The 15,564-nt window shown below is 45.5% G+C and overlaps 1 protein-coding gene across 5 annotated transcripts in view; it reads left to right on the forward strand.

Annotated features, from left to right (window-relative positions):
- Window positions 1-15,564, forward strand: part of ARFGEF3 (ARFGEF family member 3) — a 166,346-nt gene that overhangs the window by 110,131 nt on the left and 40,651 nt on the right. For all 5 annotated transcript variants that reach the window (XM_024551900.4, XM_024551901.4, XM_024551902.4 and 2 more), the window contains 5 exons: window positions 1,198-1,348; window positions 3,098-3,418; window positions 5,369-5,502; window positions 7,836-7,981; window positions 9,483-9,662. In XM_024551900.4, coding sequence (XP_024407668.2) covers window positions 1,198-1,348; window positions 3,098-3,418; window positions 5,369-5,502; window positions 7,836-7,981; window positions 9,483-9,662 — 932 coding nt within the window. The remainder of the gene's footprint in view (window positions 1-1,197; window positions 1,349-3,097; window positions 3,419-5,368; window positions 5,503-7,835; window positions 7,982-9,482; window positions 9,663-15,564) is intronic.

Genomic DNA, 15,564 nt, shown 5'->3' on the forward strand with positions numbered 1-15,564 from the left:
GTTGATTTTCACTTGTTAAAATCAGTTAATCAATGACGTGGAGGGTTATCTAAGTATAAGGAAAGACCATGGCCTTCCTAATAAGGAAGATAAACGTCAATTAGCAAACAGAAGGAAAAGCAGGAAGCTTGGTCCAGCCTATCCTAATACTATGTACCAGGCATATGAAACAGCTAGCAGCAGGAACATCGGGCACGTTTTCAAGAGCTGAGAAACCCAGCTGAGGCCAGTGCTCCTCAGACTTGAATAATCTGTAGAGACCCCTGTGGAAGCAAAGCAGTACTTCTGGGCCCCAGATCCCAGTGTTACCTGAGAAAGGGTACCCCAATTTTACTTAATATGTATGACCATAAATTACATACAAATCCGTACATTGAAAGTTTTTAAAATTCTAAAACCAAAACTAAGATTCGAATTATATTCGATTAAAGTCAGTATCACGTGCATGTGACAAATGATGCTTCGCTACAAGTCGATTCGCCCTGTGCAGCAGCAGGACCGTTTGACTCCCCCTGAAGCGAGCATGCTGTTTTTATTTCTGGGCTCTGGCGCATCACTCAGTTGTCCCACCAGGCCTGTATTCTAAAGACTGGACACCATTACTCATGGCGGATATTGGCTTTTGGCCTTGCCATGCATAACTGACATCTTAAATCACTGTCTGCATCCTTTCTCATTAGTATTCTACAATAAAAATATATTATCTGAAGGTCGTAAGTACAAATGTCATCTCAGGGAGTGATGACGGGGCAATTCGCAGTTATAAAGCCATCGCCGTGGCATTCAGCGTGTAATACACATGCTTTTTTAGGTGATATCAGAATGACTGCGCGACATCAAATCTCCAAGAGAACTTGCAGAACATCGGGGATTCTTCCGTATTATCAGTTTGAGGACATGGGCAGGGGGAGGGTCTGGGCACAGATGGCTTTAGCCGAGGTCAGCACAGGCAGCCCATCCACAGTGCTCTGCCTGACCCAGGCTCAGTGGGGGGCCTGCAGGAACTGCACCCACCAGCTCAGGTTCCATTCAACTTCTGAAGCCACAGAGCTGGAGTCTCCAGTGTCCGTGGGGCCCGAGGGCTGGGGAATGTGTGTGATGAACCACAGGGGCCTGCCACTGAGGAACTTGCTGCCAGTGATGTCCACTGTCTCCCTCACTCGGAATATTATTTTCGTGAATGTCTTTCTGGCACAGTGAAACTGAAAGTGGAGCAGAAACTGGAGCAGATCGGGAAGCTGCATGGGGTGTCACTGCACACAGCCCACGTCCTGTGCATGGACGCCATCCTCAGCGTAGGCCTGGAGATGGGAAGCCACAACCCAGACTGCTGGCCACACGTGTTCAGGTGCATGACGGGATCACCACCCCACATGGCGCCCACCCGGCCTCAGGAGCCTGGGGGTGATGGAAGGGCTAGGCTCCAGGTCTGCCAACACTTAAACAGATGGCGATAACTCACAGAGTTTGGATCAATCCCAAATGAGAGATTAAAAAGAGAAGATGGAATAGGGGCCCAACTAAATGTATGTCTCAGAGAATAGAGTGACAGAATTTGATTTAGGGGATTATGAAGAGATTATTAACACTGGCTATGAGAGGCAGATGTATTATACAAAGGAAAAAATACCAATTTCTTAAATAGTGGAGGATAAAAGCCATTTAAGTTAAGCGAATACTATGCAGATGTAAAAGCTGGTCATGTGTCAGCCATATAACTTTGCTGTTATTTTTATGAATATCCTCTTCATTTAAAAAAGGATTTTGGATAGCTTACATGGACACTAAAGTACAAGATGCCGACTTTTAATGTAGCTAGAGAAAGGAAAAAATAGAATAGTACCTTGTGCTAAAGACAGACCGAAAATTTATATCTGACATTTGTAGTATCAAAGGGAAAAGACCCCGCCACCCCCCATCAGTTGCACAGTTCACAGCCCCTGTGAAATGACAGCAAAGAGAGAGCTCCATGGTCCTCCCACAACTGAGACAGAGTGTGCCTCCCCAGGCCCTGGCTTACTCAGGCAGCCTGGGACAGTGCAGGGAGCCGTGCCTGCCCGGGCAGGCCCAGGTCCGGTGCTGCACTCACTGTCCCTTATCCTCCTCAGCACACACGCACCCAACGCCTCTCACTGGGCTCAGTCACCCAGACCTCGCCTAGGGCACGGGCCAGATCCGGATTCAGTTTAATATCCTAAAAGCAAATACAGTCATGAGTGTTTGTCAACTTTGAAAGACAGAAGCATGCAGATCACTCAGGGGTTGAAAACCCCATCTTGAGAGGAGCATGATGACAAGGAGCCAGGGTGAAGGCTGGTCCCCTCTTTGTTGCTCCACAAGCAAAAAGGGAGAAAGAGAAAGACTTAAATTATACCCAGGCAGTTCATATAAATAAAAAGTTGTCTGTAGAATGTCACAGTGGATTCTCCAGGATGGTCCTTACCATGACTGGACTTATTCTGGGGTGAGGGGCCTGGTATGAGCCTTCTCAGTCCCGGGTTCTGTTGGGAACAAACTGTGGAAGTTGGTAGCTGTGCCGCAGGTTGTGACTCTTCTCCGCGAGAAGAAACCATAACTGTTTACTGTGACAGCTATGGAGCTGTCAGCAGCAGGTGGGCCATGGCTGGGCAGGACCCCTGAGAGAGGCCCAGAGTGGTCAGAGGGCCTGTCAGCCATATGCACACTTCCTAGGCCCCCAAATAAGGAAACACTTGCCAAGTCCTAACCGGAGCACTAGAGATGGGAGAAGAGGACCCCTTGGGAAAATCCACTCAGGCAGCCGAACTCCAGAAAAGCCAGTCAGCTGGACAGGACGGAAGGGGTGAACAGAGCGCTCTTGCCCACCTTTCTCCCAGTAAGGGGTAGGAGAAGTTGAGGAATCCTTACCCCACTTCCAGGCTGTCTGGTCCAACTCAGAAATATATAGAGTGAGGAGGGGAGCGGGGGAGGTGGCTCTCACCAGAGGAAGGAGGAAGGAGAGAATTTGGGGAGTACTGTAGAACTAGCTGCATCTCCTTTCTGTCTCACTGTGGGATTTACAGAGTTGGTCCGTTTGAACTGCAACTTTTAACAGCCCCTGGCTTGCAACTCTCTCCAGGGTGTGTGAGTACGTGGGCACGTTGGAGCACACCCACTTCAGCGACGGCGCCTCCCAGCCCGCGCTGACCATCAGCCAGCCCCAGAAGGCACCCGGCGGCCCTGGACTCCTCGGGGACCTGGAGGGTGAGGGCTCACCCCCGGAGCAGAGCCCGGAGCAGGAGAGTTCGCTGAGCATGGCCCCCGTCATCCAGCCCCTCTCCATCCAAGAGCTCATCAGGGAAGGCGGCCGAGGCCGCGCCTGCGACTTCCGCGGGGGCAGCCTCATGACCGGGAGCAGCGCCGCCAAGGCCGTGTTCACGCTGTCCACGCAGGCCGACAGGTGTGTGTGCACACCCCCACCCTCACCTCACCTCACCCCAGCGGGGCTGCTCGCCCTGCAGCACCCCTCACCTGTTGGCTGCACCACATCCGTCTCCTCTGGTCTCAACAGCACTGCCAGGACAACTTGATGCATTCGCCAGGCATTTAACCCTCTCTTCATTTTGTTTAAACCTAACTCCTGTCCCCTGCCACACCCCGCCCTTAGAGTGAACTGCTATCTAATGACTGGACCGGAGGCTCCGGGGGCAGGGCGCCCTTGCTCCGTGACTTCAGGCAACTTCACCCCTTTTCTTTATCACAAAATCGGGTCAGGAAGTAGCTCTCTCACAGGGTAGCCATGAGGTTAAATGAACCAGTACACTTGAAGCTCTGAGGAATCCACTATCTTTATGATAATTAATATTTTAAAATCCCACACCCCAGAGTGTGATATATTGTTAACTGATGCCCCAAACCACATTAAGTTTGAGAGGGTGAGAAAATCAACAATAACGCCAACTATTTGGTGACGGTCTAGATGTTGAAAGTGCTTTTGGTCACCAGTTGCGTGTTAAACGACCTCACTTCACTCTCCAAACTTCGCTGTTGGCCCCAGCCTGCCCAGCGCAGGTGCAATGAAGTTTATAGGGTGAGGACGGACAGCAGGAGGTGGAGAAGTGGGAAGCGTACTCACTGGCTGGAACTCAGGACACCGCTTCTTTCCCGGCTTTGACCCCAACCACCTGCAAGGTCATGTGTATAAGTAGTTGCTCTGAGACTCAGTTTCCTCTTCATCTGCTAACCCAGTATAGGTACTAACTCAGTGCAATGATCTCTTTTTTCATGTTTATCCAACAAGGTGGCTGGGAAAGTATTGTGGAATCTGGATACAGGTGTCAGGTGGGATATAACACTCACTGCTGTTTTTTTGTCTTACTAGGAAAGAAAAAAAACAATGGTTCATGAGATCCAGACACCAAATGGTGTTAAAACTGGAATTACAGAACAGCAAGAAAAATGTGTCAGTTACAATAATTTATAAGCAATTAATTCACCGATTTGTGTCTCAGATTGCTCCTTCAAAAGGAACTTGTTATTCAGCTTCTATTAGAGACACTCTCCCTTACCCAGCTCGTGGCCCCCAGGGGCTGCTTGCCCTTCTGGTGTCACCACAGGATTGGAGGGCAGGCCTTGGATGACCCAAGTCCAGGGGGAGGCCGGCTCGCCTCATTCCTAGTGTGCCACGTAAACCCACACCTGAGCCCGATGTTCTGAATGCCAGTGAGCCTGGGACCCTCCTCTAAGCCCTTCTACCTGTGCCCACCTCCTCCTCCCTCACTGCTACTAGAATGTCTGTGCCCGGCTGAGAGGGAAACAAAAGAATCTGCAAGGCCCGTTATGTGAAGGAATATTCATTATTCCCGTGGATACTGGACTTCCACCATGTCCTGGGCTGCAAGTGCCTGAGTCGGAGGGGATGAAGACATTCATCCCTGCCGTAGGGAGCTTCCAGGATGGGTCTGGTACCCTCAGAGCCATGCCCAGTGTTACGCTCATCAGTGGTAGTCCAACAAAAGCCTTAATTAACTGATCGGGGTCTTCTTTAATGTAGCTTATGAGATTGCAGCTAATTTGAAGGATTCCATTCCCATTTATTCAGTTCCTGGGAGTAATGCTGTGCCATGTTTCAACTTCTTGCCAAAATTTTTTGTTAGTGCCTACAATGGCTGAGCTATGCCCTGGGACACAAGGATTTTTTTTTTAAATATAGCCCGTGCCCTTCAGATTAATCTCTCGGAGTCAGAGTGTACTTGTGCACAGTCATAATAGATATAATGATACCATGCATTTCCTTACAGTATTTACACACCATTTTCATTAAGCACATCTAACAAAATCACCATAATCATTCTGCCATAAAGGCTTTGCTGAGTTGTTTCCAAGGAACAAATCTTTTTATTTCATCCAGGCTCTTTGAAGATGCTACGGATAAGTTGAACCTCATGGCTTTGGGAGGTTTTCTTTACCAGCTGAAGAAAGCGTCGCAGTCCCAGCTTTTCCATTCTGTTACGGACACGGTTGATTACTCGCTGGCCATGCCAGGTAATTCCTTCCCGGAAGAACCCGTGCCGTGAGGTTAGCAGGAGCCAGCCCAGATCTGCGATATCAACAGCCTGCCTGGTCTCCCTGTCTAATTTGTCATCTAGTTGTAGGGCGTGGTGTGTGTGTATGGTGTGTATGGGTGAGTGGTGGAATGACTCTGTGTGTGTGGAAGTGTTGCTGCTACCACCGTTACAGGTTACCACTGGAGCTGGCAAGGTTGTTCTGCGAAGGTTTGGGCTCGTGACTTAGAAACTATGTGGCTACTCAGGGTGCAGATAGCTCTCATGAGGGTGGGAACCCTTCTCCATATCACAGACCACAGTACTCGCCTCAGTCCAGACAACTTGCAGAAGCACCTACTGATTCCAGAATGAGGGTGAGAGAGAGAAATGGGAGGATGACAGAAGCCTCCTCGCACCACTCCTAGAAAAACTGCCCTCGTGCGTACCCTTTAGTGATGGGTCAGTATGACTGTCTTCCTGCATGAGGCCAGATGAAGGCCCTCTTGAAGGCCAACCTGTGGAAGAGGGAATAGAGTTGTGCTGAATTGTCCGTGGTCCCAAATGGGTGGCAGGCTGCTCAGAAATGCAACTATCCGTCAGCAGGGGGTGGTGGTGCTGGAACACCTCGTCCCAGTGAGTTCAGACAGCACTCAGAGCTGTGTGGCAGGTTGGACTGCACAACCTCTGTGGTCCCTTCCATCTTTAGGATCTGAAGTTCTAAGTGTAATATTTTTGGCCTTTTGATTCTAATCTGAGAACCTCAGTGCTGATTCTAATTTGAGAACCACCGTCCTTTCCCTACTAGTTTTTAATGGACTTTAAAACCTTAGCTATATAAGGCCAACCTTCCAGAACCATCAGACTTCAGGAGCACCTCTGAGCCCAGGACAACCTCCTGTGTCTTTTGCATTGGAGAAATCAGGCTCTGAGCTCACACAAAGCAATGAGCATGGTCAGGAGGAGGCAGCAGACCCAGGAGGAGGAAGCACTGCCTTAGAAATCAATCAGACATGAGTCAACATGCTGCCTTCACCATTTTCCAGATGCACCATCTTGGACAAGTCAGCTTACCTCTCTAGCATTCAATTTACTAATCTGTAAAATAGCAGTAATTACATTTATTTCTTAAGGTTTGCTTTAAAAATTAAAATGATTTAGGATGCAAAGAACCAACACAATGTCTGACGCAGAGTGAACATTCAGTAAATGTTGCTGATTATTACTACTGTCATTTTGAGGTGTACTGGATATGGCAAGGCTAATTAGGAGCATTTTGGTTGGAAGAGCCTGATGATGATCAGCATTTTGTAGGCAGGCGGTGAAGGGAAAGCAACAGGCCATGAGTAGGCAGGGAGTGGGGAAGACTAAGGCGACACTGGCAAAGACAGAGCCAAAGAGGGTAGGTGGGAGGGTGGGAGGCAGGGATGGGTGGGACAGGGGTCTGAGGCAGGTGAAAATGGAGACAACTGTACTTGAACAACAATAAAAAATACATGTTAATGGCTCTTATCAAGGTAAAATATATTTGAATTTCTATGTAATTAGTTGTCAGCTCAAGAAAGGAATAGTAGCTCTTGAATAGACACCCGCCATGAAATCTCTGTCTTTTGTAAGCTAACATAGAACGGGAAAGGAACGTGGATTCATACCTCTGTTTATTTGTGTATTGTAGGCTCCTTGAGGAAATATATACTTCTGCTTATTAAAAAAAAAGAATGCGAGGTCAGAGTGGGCAAGGACTATACTGAGCAAAGCAGAACAGGCTAGACAGCGTGTTATCAGGTAGCAAAGGGGCCCAACTTGCTTGGAAGGGCTTCAGAGGAGCACTGAGGACTGGCAGAGTGGATGCTGACCGTGCAGGATGACGGTAACAATAGTCATGATGCTCACTAAGAGCGTGGGCCGGGTAGTATGTGCCTGTGTTAGGTATTTTATGAGTATTACTACATTAATCCCTAAAGTAACTTTAAGAGATAGGTCCTATCATCCCCACTTTCACAATGAGAAACTGTGGATCAGATGTAAATCTCTAGTCTGCTGTAACCCAGCTACTGAGTGGTGAAGATAGGATTTGAGCCCAGGCAGCCTGACTCCCCAGCCTGCCTATGTAACTACTGCGCCATCCTCCCTTATCAACAAGCATGGTTCACACTTGTCACGGCAGCCACTGGGAATGTCATGGGTGACCAGGAGAGGTGGGCCGGGCCATGTGGAGCGAACCACCTAAGTCTCTCTTGAATCCAGGCTCCGCTCCTCTCTTGGTTGGCACTCACCCAATAATCCTGCCGGTCTGAGTTTGGGCTTGATGGCTTTCATGGTCTCTCCTTGTAGGAGAAGTGAAATCCACCCAAGACCGGAAAAGTGCCCTGCACCTGTTCCGCCTCGGGGACGCCATGCTGAGGATCGTGCGCAGCAGATCCAGGCCGCTGCTCCACGTGATGCGCTGCTGGAGCCTCGTGGCCCCGCACCTGGTGGAGGTGAGTGCCGGGGACTGGGGAGCTCAGGGAACTCCGCCAGCAGAGCCAGCCCGGGGCTCCCCAGTCAGGGGGGGGACACAGAGCACGGTGGCCACAGTGCAATGAGAAGGTTCCCCTCACCCGGCCACAGGCATCATAGCTCTCGGATTATACCTCATGGCATCTAAAGAATCGCCCCGACGGGCAGCACTACCCTGGTCTCATTCTGACCCTCTTCCTTTTCAAGTTGGGCAGTTTTCATTCTTTATGACCTGGTGTCAACCTGAGCCTGAAGCTCCACTTCGACTCCAACAGTGCCTTTTGTAGGATCCTGCCAGTCTCTCTTTTCTAACGGCTAACGATAGTCTGGGCAGTACCCTCTGGGTGGGACAACCATACGTCCTGGTGTTTCCAACATAACGAATACTGGGAAAAGCGGTTTGTATGGTAAATCATACGGTAACTCTCCGCCTCAGCATCTCAGTGATGACGACTGGCCACTTCTAAGTTGGTGGGAAATTGTTGCCCTGTATCGCAGTGATAACTGTTCTTAATAGCTCTTTAGTGCTTATCTGGTAGAGCTGTCACAAAGTATTTGGGGGGAACTTAATTCACTAACTTGAGAACATTCTAGTAAGGAAAGGGTGTAGAAAATAATAATTCGATCATAGGGAAACAGTATATCAGTTATCTAATACACTATAACAAAGTATCTCAAACACGTAGGATTTAAAGCAACCATTATTTATTTACCTCATGGATACCTGGGTCAGAAACTTGAGCTAGGCTCGGCTGGCACTGCTTCCAGTTTCAGCCAATCGTGGCTGATCTCAGCTGACCTTACATGTCACTGGGGTCAGCTGGTTCATGATGGCCTTGGCCGGGGAGGCTGGACACAGGGGCTCTCTCAGCTTCCAGCAGACTAGCCCCAGCTCGTTCACGTGGCATTTTTAGAATTCCAGAGGAAAGCAAGAGAACCACCCCCAAATCACAACAACTTTTCAATTGTCTACTTATATAGTATTCACTGTTGTCCAAAGCAAGTCCAGGGTCAGGCGGGAGGAGACTACTGACGGGCCTGCATACAGGAGCCCTCAACCAGTGAGGGCTTTACTGGTGCAATTGGCCCACCTCCCTGCGGCACCAATGACTCCTCTGATCTTTATGTGTTTGGAGCACAGCTAAGAATGAGACCATGGGCAGTTCTGGTGTCTTTATAGTCAACATGCTCTATACCATACAAGAAAACTGACATGTTATATTTGTAAAAAGAAGAAATTACTAGACACTCTGATTTTTCTAGAAACATTTAATTGGAGTTGTGTCTGATCAGTTTGTTATATTATTAAAAATGCAATTTAGTGTGTTGCTCATCTGTGTGTATTCCTTGAAGCAATCTTTGCTTTAACAGAATTGCTGCACCCACCTCCCTGCAACGAGGTGGGTTAGGAAAACCATCAGAAACCAGCCCCTTACTTGCCTGAAGTTCTGATGGCGTTCTGTTCTCTCCTGAATCTTGCAGGCTGCCTGCCATAAGGAAAGACACGTGTCTCAGAAGGCTGTTTCCTTCATCCATGATATACTGACAGAGGTTCTCACTGACTGGCACGAGCCACCTCACTTTCACTTTAATGAAGCACTCTTCCGACCTTTGGAGCGCATCATGCAGCTGGAGTTGTGTGACGAGGACGTTCAGGACCAGGTCAGTGTGTCACAGGAACCAGCATTGTCATCGCCTTGCTAGCTCTTTGGAGAGCACGGGCTGGTGGTGTTCTGTGAACTTTGCATATCTCACCTTTCCAATAATCCACTTTGTGGAATCTGTGACAAAGAAAGGTGAATCCATTTAGCTGAGAGTACAGTGCTCGGTGGAACTGGGATTTGAACCTCAGCAATCGGCTTTATTGGTCTATACTCTTTGCCATACCCTCAACTGGTGCACAGATGGTGAAGAAACTAGTGGGAGATGCCATAACTAGCATGATAGTAATCTAGGAACACAGATCCTCTCTCTGAAACCTAAAAATGTCAAATAAAGGCTTAAAAATTCTTGTTAAATACATCGATACCCTGGCAAGAAAGTGAGGAATACCAAGATGCCCACAAGAAGCCCCGTGTAGCAGGGGAAGCCACAGAAGTAAGCAGAGCTCTAAGACTGCCTTGGCCGTGACGGAATTTGTCATCAGGTGAAACTGGGTTTTGCTACCACATTCTTTTTTAAAGATTTTATTGGTTTATTTTTAGAGAGAGAGAAAGGGAGAGAAGTATCGATCAGTTGTCTCTCACATGTCTCCAACAGGGGGGCGCTGGCCTTGCAGCGCAGGCATGTGCCCTGACTGGGAATCGAACCAGCAACCTTTCAGTTTGCAAGATGATGCCCAGCCCACTGAGCCACACTAGTCAGGGATGCTATCACATTCTTGAGGCCACAAGAACAGGAGACAAATTTCAACACAAATCTTTAAAATTGGTGTTCACTTAGGCCAAGGTTGAATTAGAAATGAACTCAAGTACCACCCTCCCCGAGAATATGATCAGGCTGTTTCTAACATTGGCTCTTAGTAAAGATAAAAAAATAACTTTCCAGGATTAAAATTATAAGCTAGGCCTTCTGTCGAGTCAGTAAATGAAAATGCACCTCCTTGGTAGTCTGGGAACTTTACACGGGCAGCATACAAAGCCGCAAAATTCCCCCTGGAATTTCAACTCAGGCCACAAAAATTAATCCTACAAATAAAGTTCCAAGATATGTGAGTTCACAGTATTTAAAAAGTATCACAAAACACGTAGGGAAACAAAGCAGTAGTCAGAGGGAGCTACTGAAACTACAGTACGGTATAGTCAGACCTGGAAGTAGCAGGAATATTGGTATCTTCCATGCAAAATATGAAATAATTTTTAATAAAACAAGAGAAGAATGAAGATATGAGTTCATACCTCAAGGCTAGGTTGAGGGATTCCAGTAATGAACTAAGTCATTCAGATCAGCTTTCCATGGGAACAACTAGAAAAAGTTCTAAAAAAATTTTTTTTAGTCATTGGAAAGCATTGAAATATTACAAACAAATTGAATGACTTTGAGGCCATGATCTAGGAGAAAAAGAATACCCAGGCACTGAGCCTAGTATTTGGTTGCTTTTCCTAAAATGGAATCAGTTAATTTCAGAAGCTGGAAGACTAAGAAGCTAAGACAAATTGAAGCGTTGGGGCCTACCAATCTGGTAACTTCTTGACATCTTGGGCCAGAATCATGAAGAGAATAGGATCTCCTAGGAGGAATGGTGAAAGTTAAATAGACTAGTCCCAACAGAAAATAATCCCCAACTTCAAATAATCCCTAACAAGAACATGACATCATTGTTTCTTAATGTTTAAGGTACAATGTCTGCATTCAGTCAAAACTAATCAGGCTTGTTAGGAAATAGCATATCATTGAAAACAGAAAGTCAGTAAAAATAGACACATACAGACCCCTCCAGGGATCCAGATTTTGGAGTTATCAGAGACCAACTCTAAAATAACTGTGCTGAAATATTTTCAGAAAGATATAGAACAAGAAAGGCTTTGGCTATAGTGGCAAAGACAAGTTAGTGAATTCTCCTCACAAGAATTAAGGATTAGAGGGGACAAAATTGTCCAAAGCAACCATTTCAGAGCTCTGGAAATTGACCGAGGGCAGACAACAAATTGAGTAGCATTTACGCTTAAAAATAGTTCTTGCTAGAATTTTTGTTAAGAACAGTGGGAGTCTGTGACCTTCTAGCTGAAGACTGCACTATTCCCCTTACTTCTAAGCTTTTGACGGGAATAATAGTTTGACCAGTGTGGGGTTGACTGGGCAAGTCAGCCTTCCTGCTACGAGGAACAGACTTGGTTTGGAGAAAAGGAAAAAAGATCATTGATTTGTCAGCTCAAAGTGGTGGATTGATTAGGAAACGAATGGGAGAACCCTGCAACCTTCCTAACCTGCGGTCGCAGTGAGCAGTGAACCAGGAAGAAATGTATCATGAGAACCTAGAAACCAGAGATTCTTAGAAGGACTAGGTAACTTCCTCACACATCTGACTGATTGAAACATGGCCGTAGGCAGGATAGACCACGCAAATCCCATCAGAAAGTGAAAGACAAGGAAGACTGAAGTATTGCCTGACCTTTGAATATTCTCCCCAGCCTACACACACAGACTGGTTGGCAAAAGGTGGAAGCCTTCAAGGCTCAAGGTATGTGCGTTCGAGCACAGTCTCTGCCCACCTCATCCATGACCACTAACCAACCCATGTCGACATGGGGACAAACCCTATAAAGTTGGGCTAAAAAAACAATAATAAAGAAACTGAGCAGAGACATTGTTGCCTCACACTGCAGGAAGAGACAGATTCCACAGTTTATGTCCAGGCAATTTAGTTGGTGTTTTTTTAAAGAAAACTCAGAAAAAGGAATCAAAATCCAGCGGTGCTACACTATATTATCTAAAATGTCAAATTTTCAGTGAAAAGAAATTATGAGACTTGCAAAGAAACAAGAAAGAGTGACACATACTCCGGGGAAGGACAGTAAACACAAACCGCCTCAGAGGGATCCCCACGTTGATGCTGGGGGACAGAGACTTTCTGTCATCAGTATGTTCGAGGAGTTGCCGGCAAATGGTGATAGTGACTCGGGAATGGACATGGGAATAGAGAAATCAGAAATAGGAAACGTGAATTCTACTGTTGAAAAGAGCAATAACTAAACGAAAAATCTGCTAGAAGGGCTTACTGGCAAGATGGGAGAGGGCAGAAGAAAAAATCGGTGAAATTCCAAGTAGATTAATATAAATTATCCATTCTGAACATCAGAGAGAATTAATTTTGATGAAAAATAAATAAAGCCTTAGAGACCTGCAGGACAGTGTGTAGTGTACATGTAAAAGGAGTCCAGATGACGAGGAAATAGACCAAAAGGGGATAAATATATTTAGAGAAATAAAGGAATCCCAATTAACACCAACACAAAGATAATCCATAGTGGATGCATTATAGTCAAAGTGCTCAAAGACAAGGGCAAAATCTTCTGAGTAATAAGGGAAGGACCATTCGGTACTGCCCAGGAGCCACGGCCATTGACTTCCCCAGAGAGAATGAAGGCCAAAGACAATGTAAGGCCATTTTCATAAGATTGCATTTATATGAAGTGTCCAAAATAGGCAGATCTGTGGAGACAGTAGATGAGTGAGTGCCCAGGGGCCGAGAGCAGAGGGGTGGTGTGGGGTGGGGAATGACTGGTAACAGGTACTGAGTTTGGGGGATGGGGCTTCTGAAAATGTGCTCAAATCAAATTGTGGTGATTTGATTTGAGCACATTTTGAGCACAGGCTTGTACAACCCTGAATACACTAAAAAAAATACTGAATTGTTTGCTATGAATGGGTAAATTTTATCATATAGGATTTCTCTCTCAATAAAGATGTTAAAAAACATGACTTGACTAAAACTTCTATTACAAGGCAGAGAGTGTAATACAGGATAAAACAACCAGATACTACAATATACAGCCTACAGGTGACAGATTTTTAGATTCAAAAACCCAACTAGATTGAAAGTAAGAGGTTTGATGATGATTTTCCATGCGAACACTAAGCACGAAAGAGCTGCGGTCACTCTGTTAATGTCAGGCAAAATATACTTTAATACAAGAGGTATTACTAGAAATAAAGAGAGATATTTAATAATTAGGAAAGGGTCAATATTTTAGGATGATACATCAATTATAAATGTATGTGTACCTAACAATAAAGCCTTAAAAGTGCATGAAGCCAATAGAGAACTGGAAGGAGAAATAGACAACTAAGCGTTACAGTCGGGGGGATGGGGAGTTACTGTCTAATGGCTACAGAGTTTTAGTTTGGAAGGAGGAAAATATTCTTGGAGATGGATGGTGGTGACAGCTGCACAACAAGGTGAATGCACTTAGTGCCATTAAACCGTATCCTTAAACATGGTTAAAATTGTAATTTTATAGCTTCCCGGCTCCTGAGCTGGCTCTCTCGGGCTCTGGCTCTGGCTCTGGCTCTGGCTCTCAGGCCCACCCTCAGGCCCACTCTCAGGCTCTCACTGAGGCTCTTGTCCCTTGGGGATGCCTGGCTAATCATACTGCAGCTGCCTGCGTTTCCCAACAGACAGTATTTTGTGTTAGAAGCAACTCTGGGCACAGCCTCCATCAGGCTGGCCTGCGGAAAGTGGCAGGTTTATTCTTTGGGTGTTCCAGAGGGAACAGTTCCTAAGGCAAAAGCCTGCCTTTCTTCCAAAATTGTGTAGTTTTTGTATATTATGTTGTTTTCAGTTTGTAAACTACTATATTTTGCCATGTATAGTGCTCACTTTTTTGCCCACATTTTTGAGGGAAAATTAAGGATGCACATCCTACAAGGGTAGTACCAATTCCATATCCATAGAAATGTTTTTAATTCTTTTATTTATGCTTGTGCATTGAAAATATAACTCTAGAAAGCACAAATGATACCCACATGTAAAATAATGTCCTGGAATACTATAATTAGTTCTGTTTCTAAATTTAAATAAATAAAAAATTGAATTAAAAATTTTTTTTAAAGATACTTTTTCTCAAAGTTTGGGGAAAAAACGTGGGTGCACAGTATACACAGGAGCGCATTATACATGGCAAAATACAGTAACTGTCTAGAAACACGATAACTAAAAACAGGGAAAAGACGGAGAACTCAGGCATTAGAGTTTAGCCTTAATTGATAGGCTTAAGTGATTAAAGCTGTGACTTGATAGGCTTAAAAAACTGCTTTTGAATAAAGATTCCTTTCCTTTATCACCAAACCTTTGTCTCTGGAGTTTTTGCCTAGAGCAGGGGTGTCAAACTCATTTTCACTGGGAGCGTGTCAGCCTCCCAGTTGCCTTCAAAGGACTGAAATAATTTTAGGACTGTATAAATGTAACTACTCCTTAACTGTTAAGGAGTTGAAATTACATTCAGCCCTTTGAAGGCAACTGCAAGGCTAACGTGGCCCCCAGTGAAAATGAGTTTCATACCCCTGGCTTATCAGGTAGTGGAGGAGGAAGGAACACTACCAAACACATTTTATGAGACCAGTATTACTCTGATACTAAAGCCAAAAGAAAACTATAGATTAGTATTCTTCACAAAATTAAACCTAAGAAATTCTTTAAAAATTATTAAAGCCCTGGCTGGGCCGCTCAGTTGGTTGGAGCATCGTCTCATATGCCAAAAGGTTGCAGGTTCAATCCCCAGTCAGGGCACATTCCTAGGTTGCAGGTTGAATCTCCAGTCAGAGGATGCATGGGAGGCAACCAATTGATGTCTGTCTGTCTGTCTCTCTCTCATGTCAACAAACATATCCCCAGGTAAGGATTAACAAAACTAAAAATTATTAGAAGCTAAATCCAGCAATGTATAAAGATTAAACACTGTTACATATGGAACTTATCCCAGGAATGTAAAGTTGGTTTAACAGCTCAAAATCAATTAATGTAATGTATCATATTAGTAGAATAAAGGGTTGAAACCACATGATCATGTAAATAATTATAGAAATATGACAAAATTTAATACCCACTTTTAATTTTAAAAAATCT

This window comes from Desmodus rotundus, chromosome 11 (genome assembly GCF_022682495.2).
Source record: "Desmodus rotundus isolate HL8 chromosome 11, HLdesRot8A.1, whole genome shotgun sequence".
Classification (NCBI taxonomy): Eukaryota; Metazoa; Chordata; class Mammalia; order Chiroptera; family Phyllostomidae; genus Desmodus; species Desmodus rotundus.